At 42.3% G+C, this 13,623-nt stretch overlaps 1 protein-coding gene across 1 annotated transcript in view; it reads left to right on the forward strand.

Moving 5' to 3' along the window:
• Window positions 1–13,623, forward strand: part of CTNNA2 (catenin alpha 2) — a 633,745-nt gene that overhangs the window by 207,620 nt on the left and 412,502 nt on the right. The window contains exon 7 of the mRNA XM_056855155.1: window positions 6,895–7,098. Within this exon, the coding sequence (XP_056711133.1) occupies window positions 6,895–7,098 (204 nt within the window). The remainder of the gene's footprint in view (window positions 1–6,894; window positions 7,099–13,623) is intronic.

Genomic DNA, 13,623 nt, shown 5'->3' on the forward strand with positions numbered 1-13,623 from the left:
CAAATAGCTAAGCAGGGTCGGTACTTGGATGGGAGGCCACCAAGAAAGGCTCTGCAAGACGGTGGCAAAACCACCTCCACTTCTCATTTATCTTGAAATCCCCTTGCTGGGGATTGCTATAAACCAGCTATGACTTGACAGTGCTTAAGTATATAGTAATGCAAATCCTAAGCCAATGATGCAAGTCTAAGCCATTGAAGAAGTTGGTGATTTACTCTCTCTCTCTCTCTCTCTCTCTCTCTCTGTGTGTGTGTGTGTGTGTGTGCGCGTGCGTGTGTGGAGATTGCCATTTAACCATGTGTTTTTGTAAACTTGATGCCGCTGCTGTCCCTTCAGAAAACTAAGCATGTGTTCTGAAAGTGTCATTTGCCAGGTTTGTATGAGTAATTGGAAAACCTGTGTGAAAACGTAAGAACATAAGAAAGGCCATGCAGTCTGTTCACACAGTGGCCAACCAGGCACACAGATGCCTCCAGGAAGCCCACAAACAAGACGACTGCAGCAGCATTGTCCTGCCCATGTTCCACAGCACCTAATATAACGGACATGCTCCTCTGATCCTGGAGAGAATAGGTATGCATCATGACTAGTATCCGTTTTGACTAGTAGTCATGGATTACCCTCTCCTCCATGAACAGGTCTACTCCTCTCTTAAAGCCTTCCAAGTTGGCAGCCATCACCACATCCTATAGTGCTCCAATGAATATGCCATTTAAAGTGGTCCTGGGCCAAGCAAAGGTAGCAATTGGGGTTTATTTTCTCACATTAAAATGTTAAAGACACTGTTTCAAATGTCATATCCATTTGTGAGCTATGAAGTTTCATTTAGGGTTAAGAACATAAGAACATAAGAAAGGCCCTGCTGGATCAGACCAAGGCCCATCAAGTCCAGCAGTCTGTTCACACAGTGGCCAACCAGGTGCCTCTAGGAAGCCACTAACAAGACCAGTGCAGCAGCACCATCCTGCCTGTGTTCCACCGCACCTAAAATAATAGGCATGCTCCTCTGATACTAGAGAGAATAGGTATGCAGCATGACTACCGTAGTATCCATTCTAACTAACAGCCATGAATACCCCTCTCCTCCATGAATATGTCCACTCCCCTCTTAAAGCCCTCCAAGCTGGGAGCCATCACCACATCCTGGGGCAGGGAGTTCCACAATTTAACTATGCGTTGTGTGAAAAAATACTTCCTTTTATCTGTTTTGAATCTCTCACCCTCCAGCTTTAGCAGATGACCCCGTGTTCTAGTATTATGGGAGAGGGAGAAAAACCTCTCCCTGTCCACTCTCTCCAAACCATGCATAATTTTATAGACCTCTATCATGTCTCCCCTCAGCCACCTTCTTTCCAAGCTAAACAGCCCTAAGCATCTTAACCGCTCCCCATAGGACAGTTGCTCTAGTCCCCTAATCATTTTGGTTGCTCTTTTTTTCTGGTTAAAATATCCCAGTTATTCTTACAGATCAGTCAGTAGAGTTGCCTGCTACAGATTGGGAAATTCCTGAAGATTTTGGAGGTGGAACCTGGGGAGTATGGGATTGGGGGGGGGGCACCTCAGCATAGTATAATGCCATGGAATCCAACCTCCAAAGCATCCATTTTCACCTTTGGAGCTTTTGTGAAGTCCCACCTGGCCCTGCACATGCATAAGCCCATGAGTGCCCGCACAGAAGACCACTTGATGAACATTGGTGATGGGAAAGGAACTCAAGTTGCCAGGCTTCCGCCGTGGCAGAAGACCTCCCAGTGGCAACCAGCTCTTCCTGCTGCTGCTCTTTCAAAGCAGCAAGATATTTTTTTAAAGCCAGTCTTGCTTGCTGTGGTTTGTCCATAGAGTTTCCAGCGATGCCTAGAGCGAAATCACATAATTTCCAGTTTTCCCTGGAAGTGACATCACACCACACACAATGCTGGTGCCCCCCTCCCCCATTTCCCTACCCCTCATCTCCTGGCAGTTGCCTGACCTCAGCTGGCAACCCTAGGTGGAACATTGGCCTTGGTACCAAACCGATTAATGTGCTTCTAACCACATGTTGATGTATCTTTTCTTGGAGATATATGCCTTCTTCTCGTTCTTTGTTGAAAACGGTGTTCTAGATGTTCCTCCTTTGTTTTAGAAAAGAGCAAGAGTCCAGTAGCACCTTAAAGACTAACAAAATTTCTGGCAGGGTTATGAGCTTTCGTGAGCCACAGCTCACTTCTTCAGATACAGCTAGAATGTGAGTCCATCTCTATCCTTAAGTAGAGATGAGTGAATTCAGACACACAATGGCAATGTAAATGTCAAAAGGAAGTAGATGACATTAGCAGGCGTAATTGGATTAGGTGTGATATGCAGAGGGGTAGTAGGCTTTGTTTTATTTGTACTACTTTGTTTTATTTGCATCTCTCCATAATGTACCTTCGGTCTAATGTACAAGTTGTAGGTGTACACAGAGGGTTGCATGCTGCTTCTGCACACAGCTCTGTCTTGCCTCGGTCACAACCTGTGCTGGTTTGAGGTGGTGCAAGGCAGGAACGAGCAAAATTCCCCCCCCCTTGTCTTTTTTCAGCTGCCACCTTGACTACCATGACTTAGAAAATAACCCAGGGATGACCTAAAACCACTTATCATTGAGACTGAGGATTCTATAGAGTGAGACATGCACCGTTTGTGATCCTGTTTTGCTGCTTGTATTGCAAATCAAATTTCAGGTGGCTGCGGGAAGCATTAATGTGTAGATAGAAAGGTCCTTAATGTTGTAAGCTCCGGAAATGAAGGAAATTGTTCCCTCCCAAAACACACATTGTACAAGGTCATCTTTCCTAGTGCTTCTTTAACTGTTAATGGATCACTCTTACACGTCGGACAGCAAGTGCGATTAGAAACTCGTGACACAGAGTCTAATCTGTTTTTAAGGGCCATTCAATTCAGTAATCTGGTTTTGAGAGAGTTTCTTTCCTGCTCAAAATCTTCTAAGATAATCTAATCCTTATTGTTGGCATGATGACCTCTCCTCCTGCGAGGCTGTAGAACTGGCTCGAAGGAAGCTTTTAAGTGTTTTTTCCCTGTCATAATCATGACCTTAAGATAAATAAAAAAAAATAGTTGCTTTTTGCTGCCCTTCACCTTTTTAGTGAATCACAGGCCCGATAAACATTTGGCATTGTTTTAATACCATCAACACCACTTTATAGAGTAATATAAACAAAAGAATTACAGATACCGTGGGCTGCCAAAAAAAAAAAAAATCAGTGGGTTATAGATTAAATCAAGCCTGAACTTAGAAGCTAAAATGACTTTGGACACATTATGAGAAGAGAAGAGTCACTGGAAAAGACCATCATGCTAGGAAAAGTTGAAGGCAGCAGGAAAGAGGAAGACCCAACAGGAGATGGAATGACTCTATAAAGGAAGCCACAACCCTCAATTTACAAGACCTGAGCAAGGCTGTTAAGGATAGGACATTTTGGAGGACACTAATTCATAGGGTAGCCATAAGTCAGAAGCAACTTGATGGCAATTAACACACACACAAACAAAAGAGTAATGCAAGGAAAAATAATACAGGGTCTGACCCTAGGAGGTTACATTTTGAAGGAGAAAAGTATCCTGTCGTAGATCCCGAGTCCTCAACCATTTTGAGCCATTGGGTGCCTTTAGAAGGCTGACACAACATGGAGAGCACAGCCACAAAATGGCAACCGCATGAGGTGGACCTAGCCACAAAATGGATGCCACAGGTTGTTTTCGGTCACACAGTGAACATCCCTGTGCTGTGGTGGCAGCTGTAGTATCATAGAGTTGGAAGGGACCACCAGGGTCATCTAGTCCAATCTCCTGCACAATGCAGGAAATTCACAACAACCTCCCTCCACACACCCAGTGACCCCTACTCCATGCCCAGAAGATGGCCAAGATGCCCTCCTTCTCATCATCTGCCTAAGTTCACAGAATCAGCATTGCTGACAAATGGCCATCTAGCCTCTGCTTAAAAACCTCCAGGGAAGGAGCACTTACCACCTCCCGAGGAAGTCTGTTCCAATGAGGAACCGCTCTAACTGTTAGAAAATTCTTCCTAATGTCTAGACGGAAACTCTTTTGATTTAATTTCAACCTGTTGGTTCTGGTCCAACCTTCTGGGACAACAGAGAACAACTCGGCATCATCCTCTATATCAGTGATGGCAAAACTTTTAGAGACCGAGTGCCCAAACTGCAACCCAAAACCCACTTATTTATGGCAAAGTGCCAACACAGCAATTTAACCTGAATACTGAGGTTTCCTCCCAGCTGGGCGGCGGGGAGTCCAGGGAAGGGGGGGCGGGGGTTACTCCCAGCTGGGTGGCAGCGAGTCCAGGGAAGGCAGACATGATGGCTGCTCAACTTACCTGCGGGTGCCCACAGAGAGGGCTTGGCGTGCCAAGTCCGGCACACGTGCCATAGGTTCGCCAACACGGCTCTATATGACAGCCCTTCAAGTACTTGTAGCCAAAGCAACATTTTTAAATATCGGTACAACCAATCAAATCTCAAGTTACCTTGCTTGGCATAGGCTCCACCTGGCCCTGTCCTCATTCGAACAATACTTGGCAGGCTCCAAGAAACCTGTTGGTGGGCTCCGTTGGGGATCCTTATCCTCGATGTTCTGGGAAGGGGTGTCCGATGGTAAGGGAGAGGCCACTCAAGGAACCAGAAGGCTTTGCACTGCTGAGGGTGGCAGAGTTGGAAGTCGTAAGCAGTGGCAGGTCTACTATGAAACTTAAGCTTCAGGGCCCCTTAATCCTGGAGGGGCCCTGAAGCAATTTTTTTTAAATGAATGAATTTTTCATCAAAATCGATGGAGTTTTTTTAAGTGTTTGTTATTAAAATAAGGCTATTTTAGTGATAGAATCATAAGCCAATGGGTTGAAGTAATATTGACCTTAGAATGTGGCCTCAAAATGCCCCTGTAATAGGTCAAATTTTCTCAGAGGGCTTGCAGCGCCCCAACCCCCAGCTGTATGGGCTCACTGAGCTCGTCAGAATCTATTAATAGCCTACATTTTGGCAGCTGGATCCTAAAATTCTTCGTTGGTGCACATTTTAACAGATTAATAGCTCAGCCCTTAGGTTAGAGCCAATCAGAACCATAAAAAGACATCTGAATTCTCAATTCAGGGTGCACTCGTCTCTTTATCCTAACAAGTCCCCTCTGATGACCATCTACCTTTCTATTAAAGAATGAACCAATACATCTGCCATAGAACAACCCCATTGAAGAAGATAACAGCAGTTACTCAGACCTTGTTGCTGGTGGGAAGGGGCTCACTTTATGGCCCATTTTCAAGGACTCCACCCCACCACCCTCTTCTCCGCCATTTGGGCCCTGAAGTCCTTGCAAGGGCAGCAAGACCGTTTAGACCTTGTTGGATGTTGTCCAATGGTTGCTGGTTACGAAGGAGCCCCCATAACAGTTCAAGCTTTAGGGTCCCAAAAATGTCGGTCCGCCACTGGTCCTAGGCAGGGGTTTTATGGAATAAGGACAGAAAGAGAGTAAGAGATCACAACATGGAGAATTTGAGTGGTAAGGAGAAGGAGTTGGTGATTAAGAATCAGAGCAGGAGGTTGATGGGGTGAACAGGGGGATGGAAAATACTGATGATGGTCTCAGTGAAGTTTTGGGCAGAGGTGTTAAGGGCCGATGTGTCTCAAAGGAAGGTCAAAGAAAAAAAGTTTCAGTAGACAAAATGGAAGATGATCAGAAGAACTGAGGGGACGGCGTAGATTTTTACAGTTCAGTACCCACCATATATGACAGGCCATAGAACCTTTGAACTATCAGCACAGCCTGCCGTACATGGTAGGGCCAAAGGGGGTCTGTCCATCCTCGTTTCTGCACAATTAGCCGCACATAGTGAGTTGGTATCAAGCTATAGAAACTTTGCCATCTGTATTAATTTCCTTTAATCTAAGAAACTTTTTATTCGTTAACAAAGGATCTTTGGGAAGGCTTAGAGAGGTTCATAGAAAATCTAACAATGCAACATTCAGCATTCTCACTTGTTATGGGGGGGGGGTTAACGCGAGAATGGGCGGCAATGATCAATCATTATATGCCAGCTACCATTTGTGTGATCCAAGTCTGGAGAACTCGGATGGCTTGCCTAGTAGGTCATTTAAAGACACTAAGCACAACCTTGCAGGACTTCACCTAGTATAGTAAGAAGTTATAGAACACAGAGCAAAGGGGAGAGGCACATAAATAAAACCAGCTGGGCGGATAGTGATAAGATAGTGATTTGATATGATTGGTTCTTGACATATGCATCCCAATGTTTGCCAAATGTTCAAAATTTGGGTCTCAGCAAAAATGTAACAGTCATCATCATTATTTTTTGTTTTTATTTTTATTTTTGCTTGAAGGTCACCTTTTATGTTTTTCAGAATTTAGCACTTTCTTGATCTCTCTTGAGATGTTTCATGACAATGAGTACATAGGTCTCGGCATTTCAGAGTTCCATAAATATCTCAAGACTTTAGAAGATCAATGATGTTAGCTAATGAAGGAGTTACAAGTGTAACTATTTTTATAAAGGTGAATTTTCTACGTCACCTTTGAAGGAGGGGCGGTGGCTCAGTGGTACAGCATCTGCTTGGCATGCAGAAGGTCCCAGGTTCAATCCTTGGTATCTCCAGTTAAAGGGACTAGGCAAGTAGGTGATGTGAAAGACCTCTGCCTGAGACCCTGGAGAGCTGCTGCCAGTCTGAGTAGACAATACTGACTTTGATAGACCAAGGATCTGATTCAGTAGAAGGCATCTTCATGTGTTCATGTGAGTCCTGCAGTCCTCATAAATGACAATTAAAATGGAAGCTTGCACTTATCACCTCTTTGTTTTCTCTTTGTTTTCTCCCTCCCCCCCCCCAGAACAAGATCATTTTAGACCCCATGACGTTCAGTGAAGCCCGATTCCGACCATCTCTCGAAGAGAGGTTGGAGAGCATCATCAGTGGAGCGGCGCTCATGGCAGACTCTTCCTGCACCCGCGATGACCGGCGTGAGAGAATCGTCGCAGAGTGCAACGCTGTCCGACAGGCCCTCCAGGATCTGCTTAGTGAATACATGAATAATGTAAGTCGAATTCCACTTTCTGTTTCTTTTTCCCTCCGTGGATTGGTCAGTCATTCTGTGGATGCAATGAAAGGTTTATGTGTTTTGTGAAGCGTTTGTAGTTCTGACTCTCTCCCCCTCCGCCGGCATTTAGCAGATTATTTGAAGTTCCGATGCCTTTAATATCAGTGTTTCCATAATTTGGCGGGGGCACAGAAGATTCCTCTGTTGATGTGATGGGGGTTTGGCCTTGAGCGCTGCCTGGATTCTCACTTGCAAATAGGGTTGCCAACTCAGGGTTGAAAAATCCTTGGAGATTTTGAGGGGGGTGGGTCCTAGTGAGGGTGGGGTTTGGAGAAGGGAGGGATCTCAGCAGGGTATAATACCCTAGACTCCACCTTCCAAAGCAGCCCTTTTCTCCAGAGGAACTGATCCCTGTTGTCTGGAGATCAGTTGGAATCCTGGGAAATCTCCATGCCCAACCTGGAGGTTGGCAACTCTAACAAAAGACCATTATAGCTATAACAAATTACGGTATCGACACAACTATTGCACAGTCTTTTATCTTTCTCTAAAAAAGGGTGGTGGGGATAAATAACCTCTCGCTTCCCCCAGCACCATTTTAGAATGCTGTCTTGCTGATAGATGCACGAGTGGTTCTGTTTTTTTTTCTTAACTAGAAAACACCTTGCAGAATTATTGCATATTTCCAGCAACCTCATATGCCGTTATGAAAATGGTATACTTTGCTATAAGTGTGCGTGTGGACGTCAGGTAAAACGTAAGCAACTGTCTTATATTCTGCTGTCTTCATGACTTTTGTAAAAAGGCAGGGTACAGCCCTGATAAATAAATTAATCTTATTAACACACCCACAGTTGCAAGTCACATGGGGGGGCGTGTTCTAGGCTTGTGCATGGGAAGAAGTCAGGCAACCTTAATGGATGGATTGCTGTATGTTTGCTGACAGTCTAATTGGAACTAATAAGCAAATGTGACTTGTGTGGGTTCCCTGGAGCTGCTGAGTAATCTCTACCATTATATTGTGCACACAAATTAAATATTTGAAATACCTTAAATGCAGTGATTAGAATTTCCACCACAGTCTTTGCTAACAAAGGACCCATTATTTTATATTGTCACAGTCTTAACTGTACAACATGATGGATAATTTCCCCCCGCCTTCCTAAACAGTATATCGCAGCAAGATACCCTTAGATTTACCCAATAGTTGGCCACTTTACACTGTTGTCTGCATCCCAGGAATACATGGCATAAGGACCTCTACCAGTCTTTTTTAGCATTTGGTGTATTTCAATATAATGAAGACACAGTAGGCCTGTTGTCAAATAATATGTTCTACTTGACGTTCCTCATCACTAACGTTATATGACCTCTTTCCAGATGTTGCCATAGTTTTCTTTCAGTGTTCTAAAGATCTCTTTTGGGGGATGCTTTTTAACTATACATATCATACCATTCCATGCCCTTGATAAACAAGAATAATAACTTGTGTCTTTCAGTTTTGTAGTATACTGAAATGAATCGTCCCGGCGATTGGTGATAAAATGCATCACAAAATGATCTTTCTTTGTCCCCTTCAAGTTTCCATATTCCTATAGCAGGATATAAACACCCATAAAAAGGACAAGTTGTTTATCTTATCCTTTGTGAAAACCCATAACGTGTAACTTAAAGAAAATGAGGTGTTTTGACATCCTGTTGCTTTATTTAGTGTCTTGAAGGAACTATATTTCAATACATCAGGTGGCTTTTACCATTCAGCCAAGAGGAGTTAACTTTAAGGGATCTTTCTTTCCCAAGTAGAGAATTAAAGAGGCAGAAATGGCTTGCTATGTTTTATCAGGTGACAGTTAAGATGTTATTTGAGTGCAAATGACAATAAAAAGTAGCTGCTGGTTTATCTTGAGGTGAGAACTCTAAACCGAGTGAATCAAAGAACAGGTGATGATAATGCGCCGTATACCTTTTTGGCCTCGTTGCCTGTACAGTCTTGTCTTATGGAGTTATGGCTTTCTCAGTGGAAGTGCTAAAAGGCCTTTACAAAGATAGCTCAAGAGCTGATGGATTATTGTCTTCTTTTTACTTAACAGTGTCTGGTTTTTTTATGTGCAAACCTGTATGATAGCAGAAGACATTTGCCCTTTATGAAATGTTGTTTATTTTATTTGTTGATGCTACTTCCAGAGAAGCCTTTACAATTTAAACCTTTAGCATATAAATGTCTGTGTACTTTTACTAACTGTGCTAAATCTCACATAAGAGCTGCCAGTGAGCATTTTCTTTTTTAAATACAGCTTTTCCACTGCAGTTGCCGTTCTACCCATGGTGGACTTGAACTAGCAACAATTAATACTGGGGTAGCCACAATCATCACATACATTTCAGGCATTAGGTGCTGACTTAACAAGGGTATCAATCAGTCAAGACAGCATTTTATTATCCAGAACAATATGCAATAATAGTGGAAACATTTGTTTTCACATGCTTTTGTAAACCTCTGTAGTTTTAGAAAAGCCTGGAGCCGTACTTGTCACTTCCTAAATATTTTAAAGACAATTTTAATTAACTTGTAAATTATTTTCAAATGGGATCATTCCCCCCAGCAAAATCTAGATTTTACAAAAATCTAAACTCTGTCGTAGTATTCACAGTCTAAATAACCTGTTTGGTCTACAATTAAGTAAGTCTGAGATTGTTTTAAACGAATCCTAGCATTTTAACTGGTATTCTGTTTGCTTAACTTAAATGAGCTGTTTTCTTTAAACAAAATCATTCTCTCTAAATCCTTTACATAGCATCTCATAATACTAAAATTTTATATATATATATATATATATATATATATATATATATATATATATATATATATATATATATATATATATATATGAATTCAAGATGTCATGAACAGCAGAAATAAGTTGTCACAAGACACACAAATGTAAGCTGTATTTAAATAAGTGATTGGAAAGAACAGGGAAATATTCCAAAAAGAAATATGTTCAGTATGGACTGTCTTTTTAAAAAAATGAACAGAATCATTAAGATAAATTGGGAAGTTGGGATTAAGAAAAAAAATCAGTTGTCATGATGATAATGTATCCAAAGTGTCGATCAGCATTACCCTGGGCATGTAAGAAATGGCCACGAGAGCCAAACACCAATGCAACCCTTCCTGCCCTCCCTCTCATGACCTGCCTAAGTTCACAGAATCAGCATTGTTGACAGGTGGTTATCTAGCCTCTGCTTAAAAACCTCCAAAGAAGGAAGTTCTTAAATGTCACGCCTTTGGTCGTTCATGCATGGGTACTTTCACTCACGTTTGCCCCCGGTCTGTCTTAGTTGTTCATTGGAGTTATGCATGAGTTGTCCATCCATTAGTGATGACCTTGCTGCCAGCCGTCGCAATGTCCAGGTCTTCCCATTCCTCTGTTAACCCGACTCTTCCCTCTCCCCTGAGCAAAGCCCGGGTGAAATCCCCATGCATAAGGCAAAGTGTGGGGCACGCAAGCTCGGTTTCTTTCACAGCCAGTTACAAAACAGCATGTCCAGAGTTCTTTCTGAACAGAAGAAAATATTTTTAAAACCAAGGGTTGGATTTCTCCCCCCCTCCTTTCAGATTGCTCCATTGTTTGTTTGTTTTTTGTTCTTAAAATGCTTTTTTACAAGACAATTGGGTTGGGGGAAAATTTTTCTCTCACAGTAAGCATTACAAGTAAGCCAATTACAAAGCAGCATTTCAAGGGGCGGGGACTTGATTTGAGCTTGGAGACTGCTGGTGCATAGACTTCCAACAGGAAAGTGTGGGTCCAGTGAGCAACGAACCTCAGGTAAAACTCACGTGCACAAATGACCTTTGATTACCTGCCCCCCCAACACAGGTAATATTGGCATAATTTATGCACATGACTATTTCAGTTAAGTTTTTAGCATAACAGTTAATCTGCCCTTTGCAAAGTGGTACATTTTCATCTTGCATTTGTAAAGTACAAAAATCATAGAGTGTTGAATAGTTTTGTTCTATATAGAAGTATAAGGGGGAAAATAAGTTTTCCTTTTTTCCGCAGTTAACAGTAAGTGAAAGAGACAGTGTTTTACTGAACACTTAGTGGCAGCTGATCTAGAGGGCAGAACCTGTAATAAGAAAAAAGTTGATGGAAAATGCAAATCTGTGAACTCGCAAGACAGTCCCCAGAACCATATTTAACAGATCTGGCTGAGCCTCGTGCTTGAAAGTGGAGGGTGTTGTTGTTGTTTTTGTACTCCAGAATCATACAAGGTTAATCTGTGTGACAGTAAGCAGTAAATTACATTCATGAGATGGCAAAATGTCCATAGTTGTCTCCAAGTCAGTCATCAGTGATTGGTGGTTGAGGTGGATTGCTGAGTCATCGGGATTCTCTAGTTTAGTTACAGCAACCCAGACAGGCTAATATATCAACTGATCACAGTGCTGTGCTGCTTGCTTTGGAAAATTACACTATTAAAGGAATATGCTAACAATTTGAAAATGATAAAACCAAACTACTTTTTGATAAACCAGCAAAGGTTTTGTGACAGGTTAATGTCATAATGCTAATTACACTCCTGTTTCTCAATACAATTGACTCTATTGGTTGGAAGAAATGGGCTTTCTGGTGGATTTCTCCTTTATTTTATACTTTAAAGTAGGCGAATCATTGGAAGAAGAGTGTTAAACTATGTTTTCTTAGAACAGATAATAGAAATCCAAAATAAGTTGATTCACTGTCATTGATCACATTTTTAAGATTGTTCTCTCTATGTGTTTGAGAATGTGCCTACTGCTGCTAAAGGAAGAAATAATATTTCCTCCTGAATATTTTGTGATGAAACCCACACCATATATATGGGAATCATGAAGGCAAATCATTTTTGTAGCCCGTAACTTACGCAATTAATTCTAACTCAGTTATCATTTAAAATTGCATTATCAGACATATTTATACAATTTAAAAGTATAAATGACTTAATATTCTCCAATCCAGGTTGCAAACCCACCACTACTTAAGCGAACTGCAAAGTGTTGTATCCTATGCTGCCTTAGCACATGTAGCTTTGTTTTTGTCATGCGAGTCTTTGTCATCCCTGCCCCAGGATGTGGTGATGGCTGCCAACTTGGAAGGCATTAAGAGGGGAGTGGACATGTTCATGGAGGAGAGGGCTATTCATGGCTACTAGTAAAAATGGATTCTAGCGATGTTGCATACTATTCTCTCCAGGATCAGAGGAGCATGCCTATTACATTAGGTTCTGTGGAACACAGGCAGGACAATGCTGCTGCAGTTGTCTTGTTTGTGGGCTTCCTAGAGGCACCTGGTTGGCCACTGTGTGAACAGATTGCTGGACTTGATGAGCCTTGGTATGATCCAGCATGGCTTTTCTTATGTTCTTATGAGAAGTGGGGGAGGAATTCAAACAGAAAACACTATTTTTGTAGGTAACCAATGGCCAGAAACAAGCGGACAAGCGGATACCAAATTAGATCTTGTAAAACACTGGGTTGGAGCTAACCATCTTTTCCACTGGTGAAAAAGGTTATGTTAGTGATGATGGGTACTGTCTTAGAAAGCCATACAGGATGAAGTGTCTAGTCAGGAGGGGGAATTGGTTGAGTTTGAGTAAGAAAGCTGGCTAAATCCAACCCACTAAACAATTCAGTAGTATATTACCTAACAAATTATATCATATTAATTGTCAATGAAATTAGTCCCATTTAAACAATCAATACATCTTTGAAAATACTGCTTCGGAACTTGACAAAGGGAGCTTTGACTCTTGAAAGTTTACACCCTGAAAATCTTGTTGGTCTACTGTTGGTCGAATCTAGCTGTTTGAAAATATTGTCTATGTATATGTCTGCAGCTTGCACAGGAATTATCAGTATACCATATTGTAGACTGGGGGGGGGCATTCCTCCGTCTCTTTGTGCTTTTTCTCCTGGCCTCCACAGCTATCCGTACAAGTCATAACCGTTGCTGCCCAAACGCTCGTATGGGCAGACGTCCCTGAGCAATTTTTGAATGCCGTTATTTACAGTGAATTGCTTGCAACTCTGGCTATCCTGTTTTGGGCATGTCTTCATTGTTCCAGTCCCGAACGCTGGGTTGACGTCTTCCAGTAAGCACCGCTCAGAGGAGCAGTGTGGAACCCTGAGGAGAGCCGATCAAGCCTCTTAACAATTTGTTCCAATTTTTTGCTTCAACGGCCTCATTCCCTCCAGCGTTTTGTTGAAACGTTCAGCCAGTTTCCCACTCATGGACGGGGAGCCTGGAGCTTCCCCTGACTTAATATTTGAACAGACAGCATATTTCTTTCGGGAGGGAGGTGTGCTGTTTTTGGCGGTGGCAATTTTTTGAAGATCGTTTTGCCGGTTCACCTTGTGGGGATGACCTTTAAGGCCCCCCCCCCCAAAAAAATTAGTTTTGGCTTTTTTGTCCGGCTTCTCTGCCTGCTTCCAGGACGGGAGAATTTCAGCTGACAGATGGCAAACATGGTTGGAGA

The sequence above is a fragment of the Euleptes europaea genome, chromosome 9, assembly GCF_029931775.1.
Source record: "Euleptes europaea isolate rEulEur1 chromosome 9, rEulEur1.hap1, whole genome shotgun sequence".
In the NCBI taxonomy this organism is placed as follows: domain Eukaryota; kingdom Metazoa; phylum Chordata; class Lepidosauria; order Squamata; family Sphaerodactylidae; genus Euleptes; species Euleptes europaea.